Below are 26,471 nucleotides of genomic sequence, written 5' to 3'. Positions count from 1 at the left end.
GTTATATATATGCACATGTACCTATATACTGAGCTGTTTTCACACATGACAGTCCTTTCTGTTCCTGCATAGATACATATATATGCCTCTATACATACCAACTCATATACACAGTTGTTCACACATAATTCTAACAGAACATACAGAGTTAGGGGAGAGCTGTTCACATACACACTTGTCTTGCTGTATACACATATAAACGTGTGTAAGAGGGAGGAGAGAGCTGTTCACACACATAATTTGATCACTGCATGGGTATACATACAGTTATTTAGGGAGAAAGCTGTAACACATATTTATACACTTCTGTATGTAAAGAGAGCCTGTTCTCTCACGTCATTATCTACATTTATACATACATGTATAGTTAGGGAAACACACACAATTCTCTTTGTTATATGTAAATCAATGCACACATACACACACAAAGATCTTCACACAGCAATAGTCCATGTAATAGTTCACACTAACAATAGTCCCTGTTCACACATATCCTCTCTCCTCCCATATCTATATATTTAGACATATACAAATAACAAACAGTTTCCATGACTCTCTTTTCGCTCCCCCTCCGTCTATACTCTCTGGGATGCATAAATGTATGCATATCTATGTATATATGTTGATATATTCCCTGTCCATGTGTGCACACGAGGAGAGACAGGAAGAGCCATTCTCAAACACAGTACTCTCTCTTGCCTTATATATGAGTACATAGATGCATGTATACATATAGATACAGATGGTTCATGCACAGTTCTCACTCTATATATGCATACATAATTAAAGCACATACTGTTTACACAAAAACACTATTTTCTCTGCATCATACACATGCATATGTATACTTCTGTATATGTATATGTGTGCATATGTATACAATGAGCTGTTTTCACAGGATATTCCTCTCTCTTTCTACACAAATACATATATGTGCAGATAAACACACACATATATATGCTGGACATATAGACAGCCTGCCTCTCACACTTCTCTCCCTACAGATATAGGGATATACATAAAGAGCTGTTAATGCTCACAGATCTCTATGCACACAGATATACATATTTATATACATGCATCCATACAGAGACAATGATTCATACAATTGCACAGCTCTTTCTTGCTACACACACGTGCACACACTCCATGTATGTATAAACATAGATACATATATTCTTATATACATATATAATATACTGAATATAAAGTATGTATTATATAGACTATTATATAGACTATTTATATATTTATAGGTGTGCATATGCACACAGTGAGCTGTTCAGAGAACTGTTTTCACATACAACACTCTCTAATGTATATTCTCTCTGTATATACATGTTCTCACCCATGAAATGCTTTTTTTTTGGTAATAGATAAACCTATGTACATACACATTTTTATATATAGATAAACTTCACACAGTGCATTCTCTTTATATATGCAGATATACATATATAACTGGAGAAAGCACTGTTTGCACAGTTGTATATATAGAGAGCAAGAACATGTGAGCTGTTCACAAATGTGCATAATTCTCTCACTATATGTGTATACATAGGTCTGTACTTAGAAAGGGATGAGAGCCCTTTGCATACGAGTTTGCCTGAAATACATATATTTATCTATAACAGGTACATATGGATCTACAGAGACAGCATTGTTCTCACACACACACTTTTCCCTTTCTGTAAATACACACACACACACACATATATATATATATATATTATATATGGAGGGCAGAGAGAGCGACTGCTCATTCACCTCTCTGCATGTGTATGTTTATCTGTATGTGTATGTGTATGTAGATGTGTTTGTATACTCTCCAAGTGTTCACACTAACACAGTATCTTGCTATATATCCACATACATATGAATACATTACACATGTATACATTATAATACATGTATATTATTACATATATAACTAATTATGTACATATGTAATTAATAAATGAGATAGTCACACATACACACTGTATTCTTAAAAACACAATGCCCTTTCCCTCCCTGCAGCACATATACATGTGTGCAGTGGGATTGTGAGCTGCTCAGTTTTTATCTTGCTACACACACACACACACATATTACAAATATGAAGCACACATGCACACTCACACACAGACACAGCATTCCCAATACCTCCAGCCACACACACTTTATTTAAACTATGTGTGTCTCTATTTTCTACTGTTCTTCCCATTTTTAATATTTCCCCCCAAGAGGGAAAGAAAGACCTACACAGAGCATGGTAAAAATAGCCCCATTACACCCTCCTCCTGTAAAAATGCCTGTAGGGTATCTCTGTGTGTGTATGTGGTGCTGTGCTCTCTCCCACCCTCTCTCCTGCCCCATATATAATATCTGGGATGCATAGACAGCGTGTGTGTGTGCATGTATTGATCTGGACATACATTCTCTGTCTGCATGCATGTGTGTATGGAGAGCAAGGGACCAGTCATTCCCCCTCCCAACTCACCCACAAATGTTCTCATATTCACCTCTACAGCCAATTTATTTAGATATTTATTTACGTGTCTGTAGTTTCTTTCATTTTCTTTGTCTCCCTGCCCCTCCTCCTTTCTCAAAGAAATATAAAAATAGCTAAACTACACAAGAGAGCTGCATGTAAATGACCCTTTTATATAAAAAAACAGACAGAAAAAAAGAAATAATATACAACTATATAAAAATATTTAAATATATATAAAATAGACACAGAGAAGTATAAAAATAGTAAGAAAAATCTCTGTGTTTAGACAAAGAGGAAAAACCCACACCCATAAAAATACAAGCATATAAGTATAAAATAATTTTAAATGTGTCTGAATGTGTATGATCATCTCTTCTCTCCATGTATGGGGGCAGTAACTAACACACAGACATACACACCTTTGTATATGTGTCTATCCATGTAATTAATATTTAAATTTTTTAATATAAATATAGAAATAAAGTGTATATGGGTGTAGCCATATCTATGTGTGAGATATTTTTTCTCCTTCTCTGAGTATATTTATGTATATGAAGAAAGAAATACTTTATGCTACATGTATGTAGATGGCTAAGGCTGCAACCACATATGTCTTATAAATAGAAACCTGCTCTGTCTCTGAGCCTTGGGAGATTTGCCTGTGTAACACAGCAATTCACACACACACGACTCCGTGCCTCTTCTTTGTGCTCTCGTGCTTCCCCTGCTGATTTGCTCTCCAAAAGATCCTGGTAAATAAACACACACACACACACACACACGCCTGCCGGTGTAATGAGTATGTAAACAGCCAACACACCCGTGTTTGCCTAGAAACAGTCGGTGTACCTATAGAAACTGGGGCATGTTTTTGTGACACATTTCCCTGCGGGTCCCTGCACCTGGCGCTGGTGGAGCCGTTTGGGGCTCCAGGTGTGCGGGGCTGGGCTGGCACCGAGCCCGGGCTGGCAGGAGGGCTCCTGGGGGCTCAGGGCAGGCTGCAGTGCAGGGTGGCTCCAGCCCCAGGGCCCAGCCAAGGCACAGGGGAGCATTCCCACCCCGGGCTTCGCAGCTCGGCTCTCCGTGCCCCCTTCCACGTGCCAGCGCCGGCGGTCACTGGGAATTCCCTTGGCAGGACTCCCCCCACGCAGCCCCTGCAGCACAGAGGGGGTGTGGGACGCCCCAGCTTTCACATTCGCACAAGGCAGCTGCCTTCTGAGCGGTCCCACACCTGCCTGCCCACCCCACCCTCACCCCTTCACCACCCTGAGCTGCTGCAGCTTTTCCTGTCCTGCTTAGGAACAGCGACTCGGGCCCCGACCCCCTCCCCTCGTCCAGCCACGCTCCTGCTTCGGGTCTCTGCCTCCTGCCCTGCCAGGGCTGTCCCCATGAACCAGCTGGGTGTCTCAGCCTCTTCCAGGGCTGGGATTCCTCTGGGCTGTACCCAGCAACAAGTCACTCTTGCACCTACTGTCATTGCACCAGCAACAGAGGACATCACAAAAGTAAAAGTCACAAGACTCCAGTGGTGCAGGGAGTGGTTTTAAGTGTGTGCATTCCCTGCAGCGATAGTCCAGCTGGCTTCTCCAGAGCCCAGTGATGACAGTGATTCTTGCAGAACACCAGTCCCCATCTGTGACACCACCACCCCTGAGTGTAACAGCAGGGCCCCAATTCCCATGCTGCTTGCCTCTTGAACTGGTTTTTGATCACTTGTGTGTATTCGCACCTGTAAAAACACTGGAATCCTCCCCTCCCCTTTAGCATCCGCAACATCCTGTGGCAAGGAGCCCCACAGCTGTCCTACCCCATCTGGAGCACTCTCCCTCTGCCTTGGGTTACTGCCAATTTATCTGCCTGGAAAGATATTAAACACAGGTCGCTTCAGGGCTCAGTCACAGCCCTTGCAGCCTCAGCTCCACCACCCAAGACCAAAGCAGGCAGTGGGCTGCAAAGTTCAGATCATCCCCTTTCCCCAAAACTTCAGGGTTATTTTTCCCCCCCTCCCCCTGCTTGGCTTTCTCCACAGTCCAGCTGTGTCCACAGAAAACAAGTGCAGAACAACACTTTAAATGGAGATGAGAAGGTCAAAGTCTCTCAAAAAGGATGCAGATAGAAAAGTGATCCCACCAGGACACAGTGCTAGTGCAGTTATTTGAGATTGATGTGGACAGCAAAAGCCCAGTCAAGTGAGAAAAGTGTGATAGGACAGCACCATAAAATAGGATATGGAGCACAAAAACTGTTAGAAAGCTCTTGAAATAACTGCCCTCATTTCACTAAACTCTGTTTTCCATCTTCCTCTGGGTACAGTTGTCAGCTCAGCCTTGGTGAGTGCAAGCAGAGGGTCATATCCATCATCTAGAATTTAAAGGCTTAACTTGGACTAGGCTGGACCACAGAAAGGCCCTCAACTCACTCCAAGGAACCCCAGGAAGGGCTGAGCCTGCTCTGCTCACACAATCCCTCCACAGGGAGGGCAGCAAGAGATTTAAACAGCCTGTCCCAAAACATAAAGGCTGTCCAGCAACAGGGCTGAAGGACTCTCTTCACTGAGGGGAGCTGATCCAGCATCATTCCTGCCCCTGCAAGCAGAGGGGTAACTCTCTAGCAGTGCCCCAGCCAAGCAAGCAGGGCTGGCTCACCCCACTCTCAAAAAAAACAAGCTGGGAAGGCACAAACTTCATAGTAAGGAAGAAGCACAAGTGTCCTTCAGTTAGCAGGAACTGGCTTACTGAAATAGTGACTAGACAGAGGAAAGAAAGAATGTTAGTAGAGGAAAAAAAGAGCCAGAAACAGGAGTAAACAAGAAGGTTTGTTCTTGTTAAGTTTATTGGCATCATGTTTGTTTCTTTACATAAGAGCTCAGCCTACGTACTAGAATGTAGACCTCTGGAAAACAGGTAGAAGGGCTCCATTTAAGCAAGCTACAAACGCAAGAACAAATACCAGGAAGAAAGGAAGAGAGGAAAGGGACTAGATTGCCAAGTTTTTCCATACCAAAAATCCAGATTAGCAGTCAGTAAGAAGAAAGGGAAGATCCATAGTCCAGGTCATTCATCAAGAAACAGCTACCACACCCCAAGTGGGAGAGGAGCTCCTTCCACAGCACAAAGAGCCACAGGCACACCTCAGCTCGGGCTCCTCATGCTCGCTCCAGGATGTCAGGAGTTAAGCAGTAGGGGAGGTGAACAAATGAGGTCATTTCATAGCTGTATTTAATTTTAAATCCAATAATCCAGTGTGCATATCAATGCTGTTATGCAAATCTGAGAATTTAGATACAAGGAAGCCAGACAGATTTTTCCAGAAGATGAAGCCTTTTTGGCCTCAAAAGAAGGCTTACATAGTTCATCTCTACTGTACAGAATACTGCCTCTATCTGGACTCTGTGGTGCTAGCACGCTGCAGGTCACAAGTGTCCTCCTCACTTTCTACACAACCTGTGTTTCAGTACTTGAACATGTAATTCAGGAATTTTACACTAATTTATACATTTTTAATTGGTTGCATATATTAACATGTACTATAAGATTTTTCCTAAAGAAGCATTACATAATACATGGATACTGTAAAAAGATCTGATTAGTTAAAAGTAACAAGCATTAACAGAGATACATACAAAACTCAACCTAGTCGGACTGAGTGCTGAGCTTGCAATGAACTATGGGTAATCAGCCTTTCCAGTTGCAGCCTTCACAGGGGAAAACACGAGACAGTTAAAAATGTATGTAACTTGTTACACAGATTACCTGTAAACAGTTTCTCTCCATTGGACACCTGGAATTAGATTCAGTTCCAAACATACATAAGAGTTTCCATTTTAAACTAAGAGAAAGGTCTGTTACCATGAAGTGTGATGTGGGTGGTGTGGGGACGTGAGCTCTGAAGTGCAGGACTCAGATGCTCATGGGAGATGGGTGGATTTTGGCAGCTGGAGATGCAATTTTTTTTTTTGTAATTTCATTTTAAACACAGAAGAGGGGCTGTGTGTTTGAAGGCCTAAGTGTGATATTCATTTGTGAAGGACTGTGCTCAACCCCTCCCACTCCCCTCAGCAGCTGCAGCTCTCCGCAGAAGCCTTCGCTCGGTCAGTCTTGTCTAGTTTGATGGGTTCGGGGAATTCATTGTAAAGTTCCACTTCGGTTTCCTAATGGGACAGAAGGAAGAGTTAATTAATGCCACGGTTCTGCAGACAGCTCCCAGCATGCAAGGAGCTGGGGAAGGCTGGGGGAGAGCCCCAGGCTGCCCACAGCACCAGCACAGGGCTGCACACCAGCCCCCCTCCCTACCTGTTTAAGTGCATTTCGTGCAATCGTCTGGAAAGCTTGTTCCACATTAATGGCCTCCTTGGCACTGGTTTCAAAGTAGGGGATGTTGTTTTTACTGTAGCACCAGGCTTGTGCCCGTTTTGTGGTGACCTGGGTGGACAGAGAACAGCATCACTACCTTCTGCTATGCAGGGAGGAGTTTCATTTACAGGGCAAGGCCAGAGATCCTCAACCTGAGCAGCTCTGACCTCATCAAAGCCACAACCTTGAAACAGAACAGGAGACCACTTCCCATCACCTGACAGACCCAGCCCCAGCGAAAGGAGGACCATGCCCAAGGACAATGAAACCACAGAGCACTGCTCTGCTCCCATAGGGACTGCTCAGCACAGCTGGGGGAGGAGAAGCAGCTCCTTTCCTTGCACCTCTCCAGCAAGCTGCTGCAATCCTTCCACCAGTGGGCAGGAGCACGCTGTGCACAGAGGTCTGACCCCTCCAGGCAGAAGAAACCCTTCTCCGGTGGCAGACAACATCTGAGCTGCTCTCAGGCACCTCCCACTCCTGTTTCTCAGGTAACCCTCCTGTGTTTCTACAAGGTCTCCCACCCCAGCAATTTCTTAAGAGGAGGTTAGCAAGTCCCAGTACTCACTTGTCTGTTTTCTAGGTCAATCTTGTTTCCCAGCACAACAAAAGGGAAATTCTCAGGATCCCTTGGACTGGCCTGAATGAGGAATTCGTCCCTCCAGCTGTCTAGGGTTTTGAACGTGTTGGGAGCTGTGACATCAAATACCAGCACGCAGCAATCTGCTCCCCTGTAGAAGGCAACTCCCAGAGACTGAAACCGTTCTTGGCCTGCTGTGTCCCATATCTGGAGCAAAAGACAGGGCAGATAAGGCAGATCTACTCTGACACAGTCAGTCTGCAATTAGGGCATTAATTCCAAAACTCCCCACCAGGCATACACAGTCCCCAGCTACACAGAGAGCAGCACCTGAAGGCTTGGGGATTTCTGTAGGCACTAGGCATCAAGAGCCAGAAACACCTTCCAAAGATAGTTGACCCTTTTTGTGTTCAGCCTCAGCCAGGGACACATCCTTGTCCTGAGCAAGCATGACTTGGGTATTAGGGTCAGCAGGTGACCAGCCTGCAGTGCTTGAATGCACCTGGATACCAGCAGAGTCAAACACTTCTCTGGTGGCTGCAGCTTTTGCTGCCTTGCAGTCACTTTCACCATGGAGAGATGAAAGCTTCAGATACCAGAGACATAAGCAGGCTGGCAGGTTAACACTACACCCACAGGACTTGGGGTGACACAAATGGTTGACCCTGGGAGTCCTTTCCCAGCCCTTTCCAGTTCTTGAACACTAGGGAAGCGAATCCTTCTAACAAGATCCAGTTTACTGACAGTACCAAATCCAGTTTTTTAAATAGGGCCTAGTAGCATTGCTGTTTGCTGAACCCAGATTAATCTTTGCATTCACTTGTGCAAAAATTTGTAGAGAAGGCCAGAAGCACTTACAATGTTCAGTGCAAACAAGATTCACACCCAGTACACTGACCCCCTACACCAGTCTGGGCTACCCCAGAGCAGATGGTCCCACACTAGTGGGGTGATGGCACCCCTTGCAGCAGGGAGCAGTGTCCCTCCTTACCTGCATTGTCACTAGCCTGTCATCCACCATCACTTCTTTTGTCAGGAAGTCTGCGCCTATCGTGGCCTTATACTGGTTACTGAATTTCTTGTTCACATACTGGTTCATGAGTGATGTCTTCCCCACCCTGCACAGGAACACACAAAAGAAACACTTGGTAGGCTGTTTCTACAAGAGTTACCCACCCTGAAGAGAAGATTCCAGTGCCCTTCACTGCCCATAACCTCCTGGCTTTTCAACCAGCAAAAAAGCACCAACCCCTGCAAGAAGGGGTCTGCACACCAAGAGATGCTGAGGCACCAGCTGAGTAAGAGCATTAGCCACCCAAGGATACAAAGGATTACATCCTGAGAAACCTCACTTCCCCATCACTAATCTGATCCTTGGTAAGGAACAGATACCACATTGTGACCATGAAGGCAATTTTGGAAGATGAAGTGCTTCAGAGAAACCCATCACAAACATAATATTCAGCCTCTGCAAAAGGAGGAGGTGGAAAAACAATCTCAGAGGGCAACAGCTCACAAACACATCTGCTAGGCACCCAGAGGTGGAGAGCCTCCCCAGGGAGCAAGCTTAGAGGCTCACATGCCCTCTGTGTGGCTGAGAAACACTCCCTGAACAACAGCTTGCTGGGGACAGTGGTATAAATAAGCCTTATGTCATGGGAATCAGGTTACAGGCTGCACAGCAAGTAACCTGTGACAGCAGAGCAGACTCCTTGCTGAGAGCACAGAGCAAAGCTTTTTACTCCAAGGGGTGTGCTCCAGCTAACCCAGAGAAGCAAAGCAGATGGCTGTGTCCCTGACAGAGACAGAATTTTAGGAAGTGACCTAAGAATGCTTACTAGTGGTTTTGTGTTTTATTTTTAAGTGAAACACTCATTCCAACATTACATGTCCTCCTTGCAAAAGGTTATTCTGCTCTGCTACTGCAGTGGTCTGCCCATCCATTTTCCCCATTAATATTGTGGCAGGACCTCAAGATACTAAATGCAGGGACACATTCAAGACAGAGGGCAGTGAAGAGTTCTGAGACCTGTGATGTAACAGCCATCATGGGCTGTAAAATCCCTCCTCCCAGCACTGCTGATTTCTTACAGTACATCCAGGCTCCCACTAGTTAAGAGCACTACTCTAGACAGATTAGCAGCTTAAAGGCTCTTCCACTTACCCAGAGTCTCCAAGGATGATGACTTTCAGTAACACTTTCTTCCTAGAAGTCATCTTTCACACTAGAAAGGAAGAACAATCCCATCACAAACCATTTGTATGTAATTCCTCAAGAAAGCAAGCAGTAAGTTTGGAGTCAGAGAAACCTGACTCCCAGCAAGGAGCCAGGGACAGGCAGGGCCCAGCACTCCTGAAACCAGACTCCAGTTCAAGGCTACACTCAGCACTGACCAGGTGTCTGCCCACTGCATAGGCTGGGCCGTGTCAGACCAGTAGAGGCAATTTAATACCAAAAGGTAGATGAGCTGAGCACTTGTCATTTACTGTACCAAGCCCCTTCTGGATCCTATTTCCAGGCCATTTGGTAGATATACTAGCCCAGACCATCTCCCTTGACTTGAGGCAGTGCAGTAAATCATACCAACTCCCAACACAGGGTAATAATTCTTACACATGCCACAAAGTGAAGGGTAAGCAGACACATGTCTAATACCACACTCAAGCTTTTTTGTGCTGTTTAGTAAAAGAAGCATTTCCTCCATCATGAGCTTGGAGAAGTGGTAGCTTTCTCTAGCAGGTGTGCAGTGTGAAAGAACCAAATCCCAAGGACATGATGTGGTTGAAGCAGCTACAACAGCCACACAGGGCCGTTGAATTACAAAGCAAACTGCTACCTGTGGCTTCTCTGAGGGCACAGGAAGCCGACTACTGCCACCTCATCTTTGGGGTAATAAGGTTATAGTGACAAACCTCAACATGCAGCCTACTGATGGCCATCTATTCCATTAGATGATGACTTGTTTGTTCAGTTGCATCCTGCAACTGAAAAACTTCATGGACCACTAATGGTCCATGCAGTTAGCAAGAGAGTTGAGCTTCAGAGTTCCACACTTATTTGGTCTCTGTCAGATCAGTGAGGCACCTACAAGTTCATCAGCTGCAGCAGGCCTGAATACACTTCTGGATATACTTTAGCATGGTGAGAGCAAACACAAAGACTTCTTGGTTTCACTGAAGGAGCCCTGCAGGTTCAGTACAGCAAGAGGAACCACAAAATGGCTATAGCTGTGCCACTTGACTTCAAAGAGCCTTGACAACAGGCCTTGGTATTAAGCCTTCACATATGGACTTGCTTACCCTAAAATTCCCATCCTGCTATACCACATTCATTACAGCACACAACTCCTACTCTTCAGGAGCTATTCCTGATTTTCATAGCTAAGGAGGCCTCAGCTTCTACACAACAGGGATTTATGTCTTCCAAGCAGTCTGATGCTATGTGCTTCCTGGGATACACAACAGCCTGAGGTGCTAGATAACTACACCCATTTCACCCCACTACCACAGGAGGCTTCAAGCTGTAAAAACCTCTCACTAGATGCAGTCCAGTTGCAAAAGATCTTAATCATCTCATGTTTTGAGGGTTAGAAGACATGAATTACTTTAGTCTTTGCTGTAAGTGAAGGCTGCAGAAGCTGAAGGAGCACCCCTGCAGCCACTGTAGTGATGCACCTTACAGCTCCACATTTTTGGACTACACCCACCTCAGTCACAGGGTTGTTGAGGTTGGGAAAGGCCTCTAGGATCATCCAATGGGTCCAACTATGGGCCCAGCACTGCCAAGCCACCACTAACTCATGTCCCTCAGTGCCACACCTGCACGGTTTTTAAACACTTCCAGGGATGGTGATTCCATCACTGCACTGAGCAAGCCCATTCCAGTGCTTGACAGTGCCTTTAGTGAAGAAATTTTCCTTAATATCCAATCTAAACCTCTCTGGCACAATTTGGGGCTGTATCCTCATCTTGTCACTTGTTAACTGGGAGAAGAGCCCAACCCCCACCTGGCTGTATCTTCCTTTCAGGTGTTGTGGAGCCATGAGGACCCCCCCGAGTCTCCTTTTCTCCAGGCTGAACACCCCCAGCCACTCCCAAGGAGCCCTGTGCTCCAGCCCTTCCCCAGCTCTGTTCCCTTCTCTGGACACACTGCAGCCCCTCAGTGTCTTCTGTGCAGTGAGGGGCCCAAAACTGAACCCAGGATTTGAGCTGTGGCCTCAGCAGTGCCCAGGACACAGGGACAATCACTGCCCTGGTCCTGCTGGCCACACTGCTGCTGACACAGCCAGGATGCCACTGGCCTTCTTGGCCACCTGGGCACACGCTGGCTCATGTTCAGCTGCTGTCAACCAACATCCCCAGATCCTTTTCCAATGGGCAGCTTTCCAGCCACTCTGCCCCCAGCATGGAGATGCAGGGGGCTGTGGCCCAAAGGCAGGATCCACCTTTACCTTGTTGGACCTCACACCACTGTCTCAGCTCACTGACTCAGCCTGTCCAGATCCCTCTGCACAGCCCTCTCACTCTCCAGCAGATCAACACTCCCATCTAACTTGGAGTCATCTGCTATTTACTGAGGGTGCCCTCCATCCCCTCACCCAGAGCACTGATAAAGACATTAAACAAGACTGTCCCTAGTACTGATGCCAGGGGAACAGCACTGGTGACCAGCTGCCAGCTGGGTGTAACTCCATTCCCCACCAGTCCCTGGGCTCAGTCATCCAGCCAGTTTTGTACCCAGCAAAGAGAGCACTTGTCCGAGCCACGAGCAGGCCTCTTCTCCAGGAGAATGCTGTGGGAAACAGTGTCAAAAGCAGTACTAAAATCCAGACAGACCACATCCACAACCTGATACACTAAGCAGGGTATTGGTCAAGCAGGAGTTGCCTTTCCTGATCCCATGCTCACTGGGCCTGATCCCCAGTTGTCCTGCACATGTTGCATGATGGCATTAAAGATATCTGCTTCATAACCTTCTCTGGCACCAAGGTCAGACTAACAGGCCTTCCACAGATCCTTCTTCTGACCCTTCTTGTAGATGGACACTTCATCTGCTAACTTTGAGTCCACTAGGACCTCCCCAGGGAGTCAGGACTGCTGGACTGAGGGGCTTAGGAAGCACTTCTACCAGTTCCCTCAGTACCCACCCACACCACCGGAGTCTTGAGTGTGTCTAGAGTCATGTAGCAGGCCTTTTCTCATCCTTTGTCACTGTATCCCTCCATATCAAATGGAGGATGGGGATTCCCCTTAGCTCCCCTTTTGTTGCTAGTGTATAAAATCGCTTTTTATTGTCTTTTACAGCAGTACCCAGATTAAGTTCTAGTTGGGCTTTGGCCCTTCTGTTTGTTTTTTTTTTTCCTGCATAACCTCATGAGATCCTTGAGATACATCTGAACAAGACTCAGTACTGAGGAGATAACAGCCAGTGGAGGGAGCCCAGGGCTGTGGAGTGAGCAGCAGTGACAGGTCACCCACAGGGCTCATGCCACCCTTAGATGGGTGTTAGCAGAGGCCAGAGAGCATGTGGAGGACAGCTTCCCTAAGTGTCAACACCTCCCTTTTCCAGTGGACTGCACTGTTCACTGATCCAACTGACAGCCCAGCTATGCTCACCAAGATAGAGCCAGCTGAAAGTTGTCAACAACATCAACATTCAGCTCTGCTTCTGCTCTTGCCAAGATCCACACACCATAGCTTGTCTCTCCTACAGCCATAGGGACAACAGACCACAAAAGGTCCTTCAAGCCTGCACCTCCTGTGTTTGCAAAGCACATAACAAGTGACGCTTTTGCCAGCCAGAAGAGACTTGTGCAGCACAAGCAGCCCAGATGGAGCAAGAAGCAAGGGAACAGAGCTTTGAAACAGCTTAAAGACAGCTGTTTACAGTGAACTGTCATGAAAAACATCTGCATAGGTTCAAGTCCAGTGCAAGTCACCTGATTTCCTCAGGACAGAGGAAAACAACTCACCCAGGAGTGGCTATGCCAGAACCCAGCATGCTTCTGGGAACTGCTTCTATTTTCCTCAGAGTGTTTCCAATATCACTTGCTGCTGCAGCTCACTGCCTCCTGGTATTCGAAGCAGCTTTGGACAAGCTGGCATTAGTTCTCATGCTTAGGGAGGGATTTGCAGAGCCCTAAATTGCAACACTAAACCATGCTGGATGCTTATCTCCCAAGTTCAACATAGCCTGAAGTTCCACTGTGAGGGGAGGGAAAACTGCTCTGTCAAGATTCATTACCTTAGAAGTAACTCAGCAACTCAGCTGAGCAACCACCTGCAGACATAGGAAATCAGGCTGAGTCAGAGCTGACACTGCCTTCCTGTCATAGCTGTCAGGCTACCCAGCAGTGTGAAGGGCTGTCACTGCCCCATCAACACACCAGGCAGGTGAGACACTCAGCTTCCATCCCAGGTGATGCAACGGATGTGAGCCATAGCACAGGGGGAGCTGCCACAGCTGCATATTTGGTGTGGGCCATGAGACAGTGAGGAGCTCCAACCCTGCCAGGGACCAGCAGTGGACACTGCCCAGTCTCACACTCTTGTTCTACCAGGCTTGAATGACGCTGCCTTGAAGTCAAATCAGTTGATGGGCCAAGCCCTCTTTAATAATCTTCTCATTGCAAGTATAAACAGACCAACACTCCAGAGTTTTTTCCTTGCCCAGTACAACAAGGAAACATCTTCAGGAAGTGAAGAAAATGGTTGAGTTGAGATAGGCTGGAGTCCCACTGACTCAGCACTAAAATTATTTTGCACTATATAACGCAGTTTGTCTTGCCTTATGGTATTTGACACATTTACTCCAGAGCAGCACCCTGTTGAGGCACACACCCTTCAGATGGCAGTGTAAGAGCTCACATGGTGCTTGTGTCCAGTCCTGGGAGCACTTCTGAACAAACACCTCCTTTTTCAGAGGTATCACAAAGAAAAAACTTGTTTGTTAAGATTTGATCCAAGACTCAGCTCTGTTTCACACTGCATAAAATCTTTTTGAGCGAGGTCATCTGCATGACTGCTCAGAACAGAGCCTACAGCAGCACACCCAGCCAGCCCTGCTCAGGTGCCACCAGACATTCCACATCAGCCAAGAGCTGATCATCAGCATCATTCCTCCTCCTGGCTTAACTGGTGCCAAAGAAACGACACAGCTGTCTCTAACACAGGAGAGGAGACCTTCCACTCCATTTTTAATGCCTATCCTCTAAGCAAACAAGCAATTAATGATATGCTGACCCTCAGGAAATTAAGCTGGTACAGCATACTCTCTCCCACAAGACTGTTATTACCTTTAAAGCTCACCTGCAGAGTACCAAGGGAAAATCCCTAACACCTAACCTGCAAGTGTCACTGTCTTAGCAGATCTGAAAGGAAGAGTCAAAACCCATCCTATGAAGCTTCATAGCACTACAGCTCAGATACAAGAGCAAATAAAGCCTATGCCAAGTCTAATTAGGTTTCCCTTGTTGCTTCAGAGTACATTACAACTGTCCTTTCCCTTGCTATATTAAGACAGCTGCTTTAACTCAAAGCAGAAATGGAAGGTTACAAATTCCTTAGAGATGTTCACATGTCAAGTCACAATGCGGGCATTTTAATATTAATTGGGTTGGTACAAGCAAGGAACAGTAGTAGCTTGCATTGCTCACTCACCAGACCTCAGATTAGCTATGCTTTAATAGAAGCAGGCCTTGCAAAAGGAATATTCTAAGTTGCTCATAGACAGTTTTAATGTAAAAGCATCCAGCCCTAGGGGAATCTCACCTCCATGGAAGACAAGGCTCCCTAAGCAGCAGCACACCCATACCAGTTTTGAAGCTGCTGAGCAGTCTTTATTGTTTCAGCTTTGCAATTGAACAGTTGAAATCACAATCCTAACATGCCTAGGAGTTCCCTGTTACTACAGCTATCAGCTTGCCACCTGCACCTTCTGCTAGAAACCAGCTCAGCACTGAAGTGAGGCTGTTGGACAGCACATCTTGCTTTGTGTCCTCTGCCAGGAATATTTAACACCACACCAACAAGGCACAAAGTGGTAGGGCAGCAGGCATTGAGCAAAGCTAAACTCAGAGTTATGGATGCCTAGTTTTGCTCCCTGTCCCAGCAGGCAGCACAAGAGTAAGCCTGGCTGATAAACAGAGCTTCCACTTTCCCACAGGACCTTTAGCAAAAATACCCACCAGGAACAAGCTGATGTGGACAGATCAGGTCTCCATTAGGGGCTACCACACACAACAGCATGTTCACCACAGTGACCAGACAAGAGCTACCTTTGTGTTCTGGAAGAACCTTCCATCCTGAAATGCAGGAAAAGTGTCCCAAAATGCAGCTAAGTGCACTTTCGACATAGAAACAGCACGTCTACTCACTGTTCTCTTGCATGGATGTCTCTGTACTACAGAGAGCTATTTTTATTCCCTCCCTCCTCCCTCACTGGGTTCAGCATTTCTTCAAGGAATCTGAAGCTAGAAATATGATTCAGGACCAGCTCAGTCAGACTGAAACAGTTCCCTTTCAAAAGTAGCAAGCTCCCTAGCACATCTGGCATCTCAAGGCCTTATGTCTGCTTAGATCTCCACTGAAATGAGACGAGATGGTCACAATGTTATCCTGTTTTCAGAGGAGCAAGCACACCAAACATCCTGGCAAATACCATTTGCCTCATAGTCACACTATACTTTGCCATGCTTTAGCTACATCTTTGAGTAGATACATGAATTTGTTTCAATTTTTCAGCTACTCTGGAAAAGCAAGGCCTCATCCTGAGGAAAGGCATAGTCTGTTATTGCCATCAGTTAATCAGAGTCACAGTTGCAGAGTGTCCGAGCAGTCCAAACACCCTTTATATTGAAGCCTCCAACTCCAGCAGAGCCCCAGATGGGGCTGAACAAGCTTTACCAGTTACAATTTAAGAACAGTTTGGCTCCCACTAGCTGGTCAGACAGACATTGCTAACAAGGTGCCAATCAATACAAAGCTACAAGTGACTGCCTGAACAGTTCGACACAAATCTGAGACCAAGGGATAGCAACATTTAACACATCACTTGCAGAGTGACACAACAGGCCACAAGGAGGCCAGAAGTCCTGCCTTTTCAGCTGGGCAAAAGCACAGCAGTAACCAGAAGACAATCAGCAGGGGCTGCTAATTTCATATCAACGTGAATTAAGAGATGCCAAGCTGCCTTCAAGGAAGAAACTAGAAATACAGCTGCCTTTGATGTTTTTGACTGCTACAGAGCCTGCACCTTTTCCTTACCAAACCTGGGTGCTCTGTAGGTGGGACATGTATCCAGCATTCTTGCACTGATGACTGCTACAGAAGGATAGGAAGTTACAATAGCAGGTTGAGTCTGCACTGACAAAGGTTGCACAAGCAGGACAGTACTCTCTTCTACTCCCATGGCAAGACTGCCAGAGGCTCAGCTTCCCCAGCTCACTGGAAAATACCATTGAGAAAAGCCTCACATTTAGTGGGGACACGTGCTGTGTCTAAAAAGGAGATCAGGAACATCTTGTCATTTGGGCTGACAACTTGCAAGAACTGTTCCCTGTAAATAGGTTGTTTTTGAGGGCAATGGGCTCCTACAGTCCATGCAATCAGAGGTGCCTTCAGGCCCTGCAGATGCACCAGGGAGCAGCAGTCAGTTCAAATAGAGCCCACACCCAAAGCAGCTGGCAGGATATTCCTGTGACAGCTTCACTGAAGGACACACTCTAGCTGCTGTTCTATCAGTAGCATCTCAAAACTGATTTCCACCTCCCTCTTCCCAACACATGTATGTTGCTGTTCTAACCAATATATCCCTCCCGTGGGTACCCAGCCAAAAGCTCAACACAGCTCCTCATTCCCTCCTCAACAGGAGCAGCTCAACTGCCTGCTGCTCCACCAAGAGCAGGCTTCTGTCCAGTTGGTACCTTTCCCAGACAGCCCAGTGAGGCAGAAATTACCTCTGTTCATGGAGCTGGAAGCCTCAGCTACAACTTTCAATACCTTGTGTAAAACATTATATTGCAAGCTGTCAGGTGTAAATACACTGTCCAATATATCCCACCCCCATCTGAGAGTCCTATGCCAAAAACTTCACCTTCCTGAAGATCAGCCTAGAGCTTTAGATGCCTGCTAGCACACTGACATGGCTCAGATCAGAACAAAATCTTAGAACATCATTCAGTACTCCAGAGGAATCAGTTTTTTAGACTACAGCTGTCTGCAGTAAGTTTCCACCTCCTTTTGAGGGTGGAGTTGCAGCCTCCAGTGCTGGAGCAGCTGCTCTAGAACTGAGTGAAGATTGGGAACCAGCAGCAGCAGCTCAGCCACATGGCTTCAAGTTCTGCTCATTGTCTGCTTCAACCTGGGTACCAAACCAGTGTGACACAGTGCTAAAAGCCAACTGACATGTCTAAAGTAGCTCCCAGATGGCGCTGACACTAGGCCTACACAATATTCTGCTGTGTCCTGTTCATGGGTAACATGCTCTTAAGACAGTTCAGCTAAAGGAAGGGAATAACGGAATGATGGGGCAACATGCAGCTCGGAGAAACAGCAGAAAACCCAGCTAGGAAACAGGAGCTTTGGAACAGTCTTGAGCATAATAGATTCTTGGTGTGATCAGGGAAGCTGAAGAGTCAGTGCTGAATAGGACACTCCTAGCAGTGGGAATAAGGCTTTAGCTTGCCTCAGACCTAGCTGAAGGGTCTAACACACATCACTAATGTGGGCAAGGACTCAGCTCACTGGAAGGAGACATGCCAACATCCATCTTGCCAGAGTCCAGACAACACAGGGAAGGAGAAGCAATGCCACTAGTAGGAGTCATGTTGGCAATGAAATCACAGGACTCACACATGAGAAGGGGTCTGCCCTGCCTGAGGTCTCAGCTCTGCTGTGCTCCCTTAGGGCTGAGATTTGGAGAGTGCTCCATTCCTGAGAGGCACTGATGCATATGATCAGTTAGGCCCAAAGCCCAAGTTCTGAAAGCCAAGCTCTTCAGTCCAAGCTCCACTGATTCACAGGCCTGTTACACCTCCTGGCATTTCTCCAGATGAGAGTTGTTCTATGCTGCACAAAGTTTAAATACTACCTGTGGAACTGACCAAGTTTTTGGCTGTAAAGCTGCCATCATGAATTATGACTCTACTCTAGAAAAGCCCAAACTATGTAGGACTAGACCCCACCCCTAATGCCAAAAAACTGATTTCTGCTGGTTTAGATATCACAAGAGTCACCTCCCCAAAAGGAGGCAGGTTGATCTGATTACATGGTTTGCAAGTGGGAGCAAAACAAGCATGAAAATGCATTTGCTTACAGTACCACAGCATATGTTTTTCCATGTTCAGTCAGACCAGTGTGCTTAGGAGCAGTGGGAAAGGTCTGGAGGACATTTCTTGCTGTCTACAGGAACAGTACTTTGCCCAGACCACTGTTAAGCCTAATATCACAGGAGCACATGTAGGATTCTCCCAGGTGATAATCACACTGAGCCAAAACAATGGAAGGAATAGAGTAAAGAAAATGTCCCCAGGAGTGCAGCCAGCTATGCTGAACAGCCAGCCACCTTGGGTGGATCACTTTGCTTCTCAGCAACCTAAGGATGAGTCCCATCATCTCCACAGTGGGTAGTAGGTATGGGAGACTGCAGCTGTGGCAGGACAAGAGTCTGGGAAGATCCTTTTTAAGCTAATGCTACACACTAACAAGACCAGGATTCCCAGAAAACAAGCCAAGGCTACTGAAGTAGAGATCTTCAGCTTATAGGAAGACATCTTTACAAGAAAGCCAAGCCCAGAAGCTTCACACTGAAGGCTGGATGTTTCCAGTCACTAAGTTTTAGTCTACCAATTCCTCCAGCAGCTAAATGGCCCTTACACCACAAAATATCCTCCCAGGACTGGGCAGACATACCCTGACAGACTGACAGCAAGTGTCTCAAGACCTTCTGCTGCCCTTCTCCTAGAGGCTCAAATGATGTCAAGAAAACATCATTCAATCAATAATCACTATCACTGTGCCCCTACCTTTCAGGAAGAAGCAGTTCTCCTGTTAGATCCTACAGGATTTCAGGTAGTTCCCAGCAGATTTCCACCAAGGAGGAAGCTGTTACAAGAATAGGCATGCTTGCTTTAACACCCCTCCCCCTTTATCAGAGCAAGTTTAACTTCCCCTATTCTGCCCTGGGGGAGACAATCTCAGGATGTGGGAGGAGAGTTGAGCACATAGCTGGCTGCTGGGAGACACTAGGCAACAAGCCATGTGTCTAAGGGCCTTGCCTACGCAAAGCACAACCAGCACAGCTTCCATGACGCCTCTACCACGATGGCCTCCTTGGTGGACAGCTTTCCACTCAGTAAAATAAATCTTAAACTAACTGGAACACAGCTACAGTGCTCATACAGCCCAGTTCATACAGTGGTGTCTGCTGGCCACCCAACAGTTTTAGTAACCCTGACATGAATATCAAGAGCCTAGCACAGTTCTCACATCAGGCCATACCCTGAGTGACAACTCCCTTATTGCTTTCTATAAAACAAACAGTGCCAGAAGCAGCTGGGTTTTAATCTATGCGTCCAGAAGATAAGGCTGTCCAATTCAAAATATCCTAAGTTAGCCAGGCCACTGACAAACAGTTGAGTTGTTAGATTTTTACCGTATCTCATAGTATTTTTTAAGTGCTCAGATTAATTTCTAGTTTTGACTAGAGCTTAGGTTTTCACACACTCTGTCATGCTTTCAGTTTCAGAAACACAAATAGATAACTTTTGCAATGGTAAGCAAAGCCCAGATCTTAGACCTTGTCAGTGGTAAACAAGCCTTGTTTATCCACTCCTGCCTGCCAGAGTTCCTAGAGGCTGGGCAGGAAACAAGAGACTAAAAGGAGACTTTGACCAAGTCAAATGACAGCCCTTAGGAGGTCTGCCAGAGGCTGTAACTTACACCTGATATTCAGATCGGAGAGTGAATATTGCATCTCCTGCAGCATAAGAAACTTGATAGAGGAGCAAGGACAAATATTGATGGGAGATCCTACTAGCAGATGTAGGGAAGCACCAGATCAACACTAATGGCAAAAGCATTACTCCTCCTACCAGGAGGTCCTGTTCTCAGTAATGAGTCTTCTAGAGAGGAAGCTTTCTCTAGGGACAGGTTGTAATCTAAGAACTACACCTTGATCTGAGAGCAGAACTCTTGATCCTACACACACTCAATACTATGCTAATGTGGTTTGCAGAGCAGGAAGGACAAGTATTTCAGTACCAGGATGGGACAGGTGCAACAGGTAGCTTGCCATGACAACTGAAGTCAGTGACTAAAAGAATTCATACTGTGGATGCTCAATTTCCCACTCATACTTCATACCCTCATGCCTCTTGAGCAGATCCTGCATCAACACTTGAACACTTCACCAATTCTCTAGCTGAAGCTCCACAAAGGCCCAATAAAAACCTCACTTGCATGGTGAGGTTAAGAGAACTCTGTGGGCAAAATGGCATCTTGTTAGGCAGGAGGAAAGGCTCAGGCCTGGGCATGTCTCAGCTAAAACCCTCTCACTGCTCATGCTCGAGAGAATGGCACTACTGTGCCAGTTTGGACTCCAGATATCATTATCCACGTCTGGGAGCCGAGTGACTCAGCCCACTTGAGGGAGACAAGCACCAGACAGGTTACTTTGAAGAGGATTCTGCTCCAGCTGGAAAGAGTTCAAGGGCTCAGCACAGACTTGTTAGATAAACTGGTAGCCCCAGTAAACAAGGTCCAGGTACTCCAGGTAGGTTGGCTGTGAAGGCAGCTCCAGTTGATGGCCACCACTTTACTAGTCCACCTTGTCTCCCAAAGGACCAAATTCACAGTGCACAGGACAGACTCTAGAAAAATACTGGGACTTCTAATTGACATTAAAGATCTATTAAAATTCCATTTAAGAATTTTTCTGCTCGAAACTCATGCAAGTACAGTTAGACACAATTAGTCACCTTAAATTGTCATTTTAAGTGGTTAAGCAGAAGAAAGGGCAAATCACTCACTGAATCAAGTGCCTTTAAATCATATGGATAGAAATCTGTGCCACAGGTTTACACTTCAATCCCATCTCAAAGGCAGTGCATCCTATCCTGAAGCTTCACTGCCCTATGAAGACAGCCATGGCCTCAAAAACAGGTTTCCTGGCAAGAGAAATCAAGGCTATTTGAGATAAGCTGCAAATCAACACACTTCAGTGGCCTTGATGAGCTTGCTTCCCTTCCCAGGGTCATTGACCATGAGGTAGCAACAGCAGTGTTGGCAAAGCTTCCCCCACAGGCAGAGCGCTGGTTGCTGGCACCAGAGAGGAGGAGCAGCCTCGCAGGAGCAGCCTCGCAGGAGCAGCGCTCACAGCAGCGATGACATCACCAGGGCAGATCTCCGCCAGCATAAAATGCAGCAGCACGCTAGGCTGAGAGCTGCATCCCTACCAAGAGGGCAAAAGCAACAAGCACACCAGGAGCCAGAGGGGAACCAAGTGACACAGGGGTATCCCTTCACTGCCTGCTATTTCTGAGCAGCACACGTGCAGTTCCTGACCTTGGACGCTCATTTGCAAGCTTTATTCAATGTGCATTTAAAGAAACGGGACCATCAATTGAGCCCCTCACAGCAGAAATAAGCATGGTATATTAACTATTGTCATTCAATTAATTATCCATAGTGACACTTTTATCCTCACAATCTCCGGCCACGGCTATATCTGAAGGCAGACTGTTACACAGCAACTACAAAAGATCATTTTAGGAAGCTGCAGAAGGAAGCCAACTCAACTCTTAACTCAGACAATTAAACTGCAATCATCAAGACAATGCTGTGCGAGAATGAAGTACTTCAGCATCTGAAGGATGCAAGATTGCTGTCAGGAAAGCAGCACATGTCCAACCAAGTTCAGCATTTAGGTAAGGTCTTAGCTGGACTCCCTTCTATGGGGGCAACAATCTTTAAATTACTCTACAGCTCTGCAAGGGAATCTTAGGTCCATCAGGCCCTAGTAACAAGGACTTCAGAGCAAGTCAGGTCACAGCCAAGGAGAAGCCAGGAAGACATAAGGAAACATTGGCAACATGCAAGGTGAGGGCTCTGTACTTGTTTCACAAAGGTTCAATTTACTTCAGTTAATAACAAAATTGCTGTATTCTAAAGGCAGGGACATGCAACAATAAGTACCTGTGAGCCCACATCATCCACCAGTTTCAGAGAATGCAAATATCCAAGTGCCCTATTTCATAGCCCTTATTCTTGAGCCAGGTACCTGCAAACTCTCTCATAATGCAGCATTTAAAAAACACACCCTAACCAAGCACAGGCAATTTTGTTTACAGCCAAATGTTAAGTTCTGCATAAAGTAGTCTCATTTTCACACAGAAGTTAGGCCAAAATCCCATACATGTTCGAGACAGAGCTATTTATAGTTTTGCACAGATGGTTTGATGGTAATTGTCATGTTTCCTCAAGGACAAGCTTTGCCAGAGATTTGCTCCAACAGGTAATTCTCACAACCTTCCAACACAACTATCTTAAAACACGAGCTTTAAGAAGTTGCTGCAGAGAATAAATCTGGTAACCCTCCTGCTTACAAGCTTTCATTTTGATTAGCAAACTAAGCAAAGTCTTATCTTCCCCAGGTCACTTAAGAGCAGACCTTGTACATTTTACACTTTCAGTTAAGGACTTCTCAATGTTGTGATGTGTCTGTGCCTCTCAAAGAGTTTGATTCCCCGTCTTCAACAGGAGGGCCAGGATGCCCATAGTGCAGACTCTGCGACACAGTTATTTAAATTCTTAACTTGTCACCCTGAAGGTACAATTCAGGGTGTCCTTTTCCCCGCCTCTTCACTCCAGTGACCAGTGACAGGATCAAGAGAACAGTGTGAAGCTTTGCCAAAACAGGTTTTGGCTGGATTGAGGGAAAAAGTTCTTCACCCAAAGGGTGGCTGAGCACTGGAACAGGCTCCCCAGGGAAGTGGCCAAGGCCCCAAGCCTGCCAGAGCTCAAGAGCACTTGAACACTCACAGGCACATGTGGGAGTGTCCTGCACAGGGCCAGGAACTGAACTCTTATGATCCTTCTGTGTCCCTTCCAACTTAGAATATTCTGTTATTCTATGCTGAGCTATTATCAGGGTGTTTGAACACAGGGACCACTGCATGACATCACAGGGAAGAAGAATGTTTAACACAGCTAGTCCCATCTTATCAGTTATACTTCGCACTACAGGTTTAGAAAGCAAGAAACTGCTACAAGATTTCAGAAGTCTTCCTTACTGAGGGGTCAGATTAGCCCCATCTAACAGCTTTGCTACACCAGATAAAGGTTATTAATATAACACATTAATATAAAGAGTAAAGAAAAAAAAGAAAAAAAAAATCCCCCAAAAAGGTAGTGCTTGAAAGTTAACAGTATTAGAGCTGCTTTAATTCTGAGGACTCAGGCCAGGCAGGCATGGTGGGTCCACTCATTAGTGCATGGAGGGCAAGTCATGTGTTCAGTCAGCTGTTGGGAGTCACAAGGGAGAGGGGGAAAGAAAAGTATACTTGTTCTTCCTAAGTACAGCAACGAAGCCTTGATTATTTAACAAGGAATATTCAAATGACTCCACCCACTTTAACCTCAAATTCAGCTCCTGAGAGCAGGGTACACTGACTCCAGCAGCCTGGTTCTACTGGAACCATAGCTGGGCTGCAGCTACTACTCACACATCACTGCAACCACCACAGCCTTCAGGTCACAGCCAGCCAAACACTGTGGCATAGCTACTTATACACCATTCCCCTAAAAAGGGAATTCTCCACTTCCCCAGACACGGATACACAGACTGCTAGGCACAGGCCAGAGCTGGCCAGACAATGACAACTCCTGAAAGCTTTAAAGGTTCCATACCAGCAAGTGTCAAACAAAGAACAGCATGCTTATAGTTGGGGGGACTTCATTCTGTCATGTGTTCTCAGTTTACATAAAAAACCCTCATACACACAGATCACAACAGCTCTGCTTATCAGCAAACATTTGGAGTTTTCCAAAAAATAATGCTGAAAATTCCAGCTTTGAGAACAAAAGGCCTAGAGTTACTAGGTAAGACATACTCATTTTGATGCTGAGGTTAACTATCCTACTTCAGATTAAGCCAGCCTTTTTACTACTAAAATAATCCCTCTATTTACAGGGAATGCAATTGTCTTAAGTACAACCATCAGGAATTTCCATATTTATTAGTGTCTCTCTGTATATATAGAAACTAATAAGGCATCTATCACTTAATTTACCTTATTATACACTCACAGACAAAAGCACTTCTAACATCCACTCTAATAGTTCTTAGAACTGACTCAGGCTTTACACACACCGACAGCTACTTTCGCAATAACTGCCAGTCTCCTCGGCCGCCTCTTTGGTGACATTAATTGCTCCGGTTCATGTTAAAAGCGATCCCCACCGACCCCCAGAGCGGCGTTTCACCGTCCCGGCCCCGGCCCTCCCTCGGCCACCGGCTACCCCGAAGCCTCTTCAGGCTTCGCGAGGAGGCACAGCGGCTCCACACGGCACAGACAATGCGCTCCCTCCCCGGGAGGCACTGCTCGGGCCTCTCAGCAGAGGAAGCTCCACAAAGGCCCGGCGAAACGTGCATCCCGGGCAAGGCCCTCGGGGAGGAGCCCCTTCCTGGGGAGACCCCCCCGTATTGTCCCGAGGGCAACGCCGGGCCCTGCTCCAGGCAGCTCGGCGCCGGCAGCGCGGCCGCCTGGGCCAGCCTCAGGGCGGGCAGACGAGCCGGGCCCCGGTGCAAAGCCGGCCGGGATCACCGAGACAGCGCCGCCTCCGCCGCCTGCCCGCCTCGGGCCCCCCGGCGCCGGGGAGGGGCCGCGGGCAGCTCCCCCCGCCCAGGCAAGGCCGCCCCCCCACCATCCCCGTTAGCACGCGCGGAACCCGCGGTGCCGCCGGGCTCACCTGGTGCTGCCGCCGCGGCCCGAGCCCGATCGCTACGCCCCCCACCCGCCTCGTCAGCTTTAATGGGCCCCGCCGCCTCCCGCACTCGCTTCCGCCTCCCCGACAACTTCCGCTCACGGGGCCCTGACGTCACCGCGCGCCGGCCCCACGTGACCGCGGGAGCCCGCCCGCCATGTTAGGTCGCGGAGGCCGGGCCTGGTGTGGGACCCCGGGCCCTGTGCGGGCCCCATTGCCCTGAGTGTCGGAAAATAAATGTTGGTGGTACCACCGGAGCCCGCACTGAGGGCACGGTGGGAAGGGATCTGCCTCCCCCGCGGGCTTCCCTCGCAGCAGGGCAGTGAACACTGGGTTGACGGGAGAAAAGAGCCAAAGAAACCTTTATGCTTTAAAAGATGGGCACACACAGGCACAAATCTGTTCTTTGTCGTCTTCTAAAATGTATTGAAGAACGTGCACGGGGTTCTCCACACTTAAATTCATATGTGAAAAAAACCACCTTTGTCATTAGAAATAAAGAGGCTACATCTTAGATTGTATATATTTAATGTTTATAAATTTTTACTCGCAGCTGTAATCTCAAGTGGGATAGTAGCCACAGTGCCTGTCAGAAAAGGAGATAAAATACGCCAATTGAATATACATTCAGATTGATTAACCAAGCAATTGTCAACACCAAGATCAATAGTGCAGGCAAGTAAAATGAGACCCTCTGAAGTCTCTGGACATTAATCCATGGAGTAACAACTATCTTGGTGATGTTACAAGTGAAATCTGTATTTTCTACTGTGTTGACAGCAGGCTCATTTTATTACTCAGCAATTACTTGAATATTATTCATCCCAGTCATGTGACTGCTGTGGGTTTAGTTAGCTAACTCAGGAAAGCAACCATGGGAAAAAAAGCATTTTTAAAGCTAATGAAATAGAGGACCGAGGCTAATTCCAGCAATATTAAAAATAAAATCACACAACCACAGTCTTGTTGGGGTTGGAAGAGACCTCTGGAGACCATCCAGCCCAGCCCCCTGCCAAGGCAGGGTCACCCAGAGCAGGTGACACAGGAACACATCCAGGTGGGATTTGAATGTCTCCACACC

General features: G+C 46.7%; 1 protein-coding gene across 1 annotated transcript; it reads right to left on the bottom strand.

The window, feature by feature from the left end:
* Positions 1 to 5,278: 5,278 nt before the first annotated feature.
* On the bottom strand, positions 5,279 to 25,482 carry RAB7A (RAB7A, member RAS oncogene family). The gene is made up of 6 exons (XM_033071570.1): positions 25,376 to 25,482; positions 9,573 to 9,633; positions 8,400 to 8,526; positions 7,397 to 7,615; positions 6,769 to 6,897; positions 5,279 to 6,626 (listed from the first exon to the last, which is right to left on the bottom strand). Exons 2-6 carry the CDS (start codon positions 9,623 to 9,625, stop codon positions 6,531 to 6,533), a joined length of 624 nt encoding a protein of 207 aa, XP_032927461.1. The 5' UTR covers positions 9,626 to 9,633; positions 25,376 to 25,482; the 3' UTR covers positions 5,279 to 6,530.
* Positions 25,483 to 26,471: the final 989 nt, after the last annotated feature.

The sequence above is a fragment of the Catharus ustulatus genome, chromosome 13 (genome assembly GCF_009819885.2).
Source record: "Catharus ustulatus isolate bCatUst1 chromosome 13, bCatUst1.pri.v2, whole genome shotgun sequence".
In the NCBI taxonomy this organism is placed as follows: Eukaryota; Metazoa; Chordata; class Aves; order Passeriformes; family Turdidae; genus Catharus; species Catharus ustulatus.
Note: the sequence above shows the minus strand (reverse complement) of the source record. Positions and strands in the feature narration are given on the sequence as shown.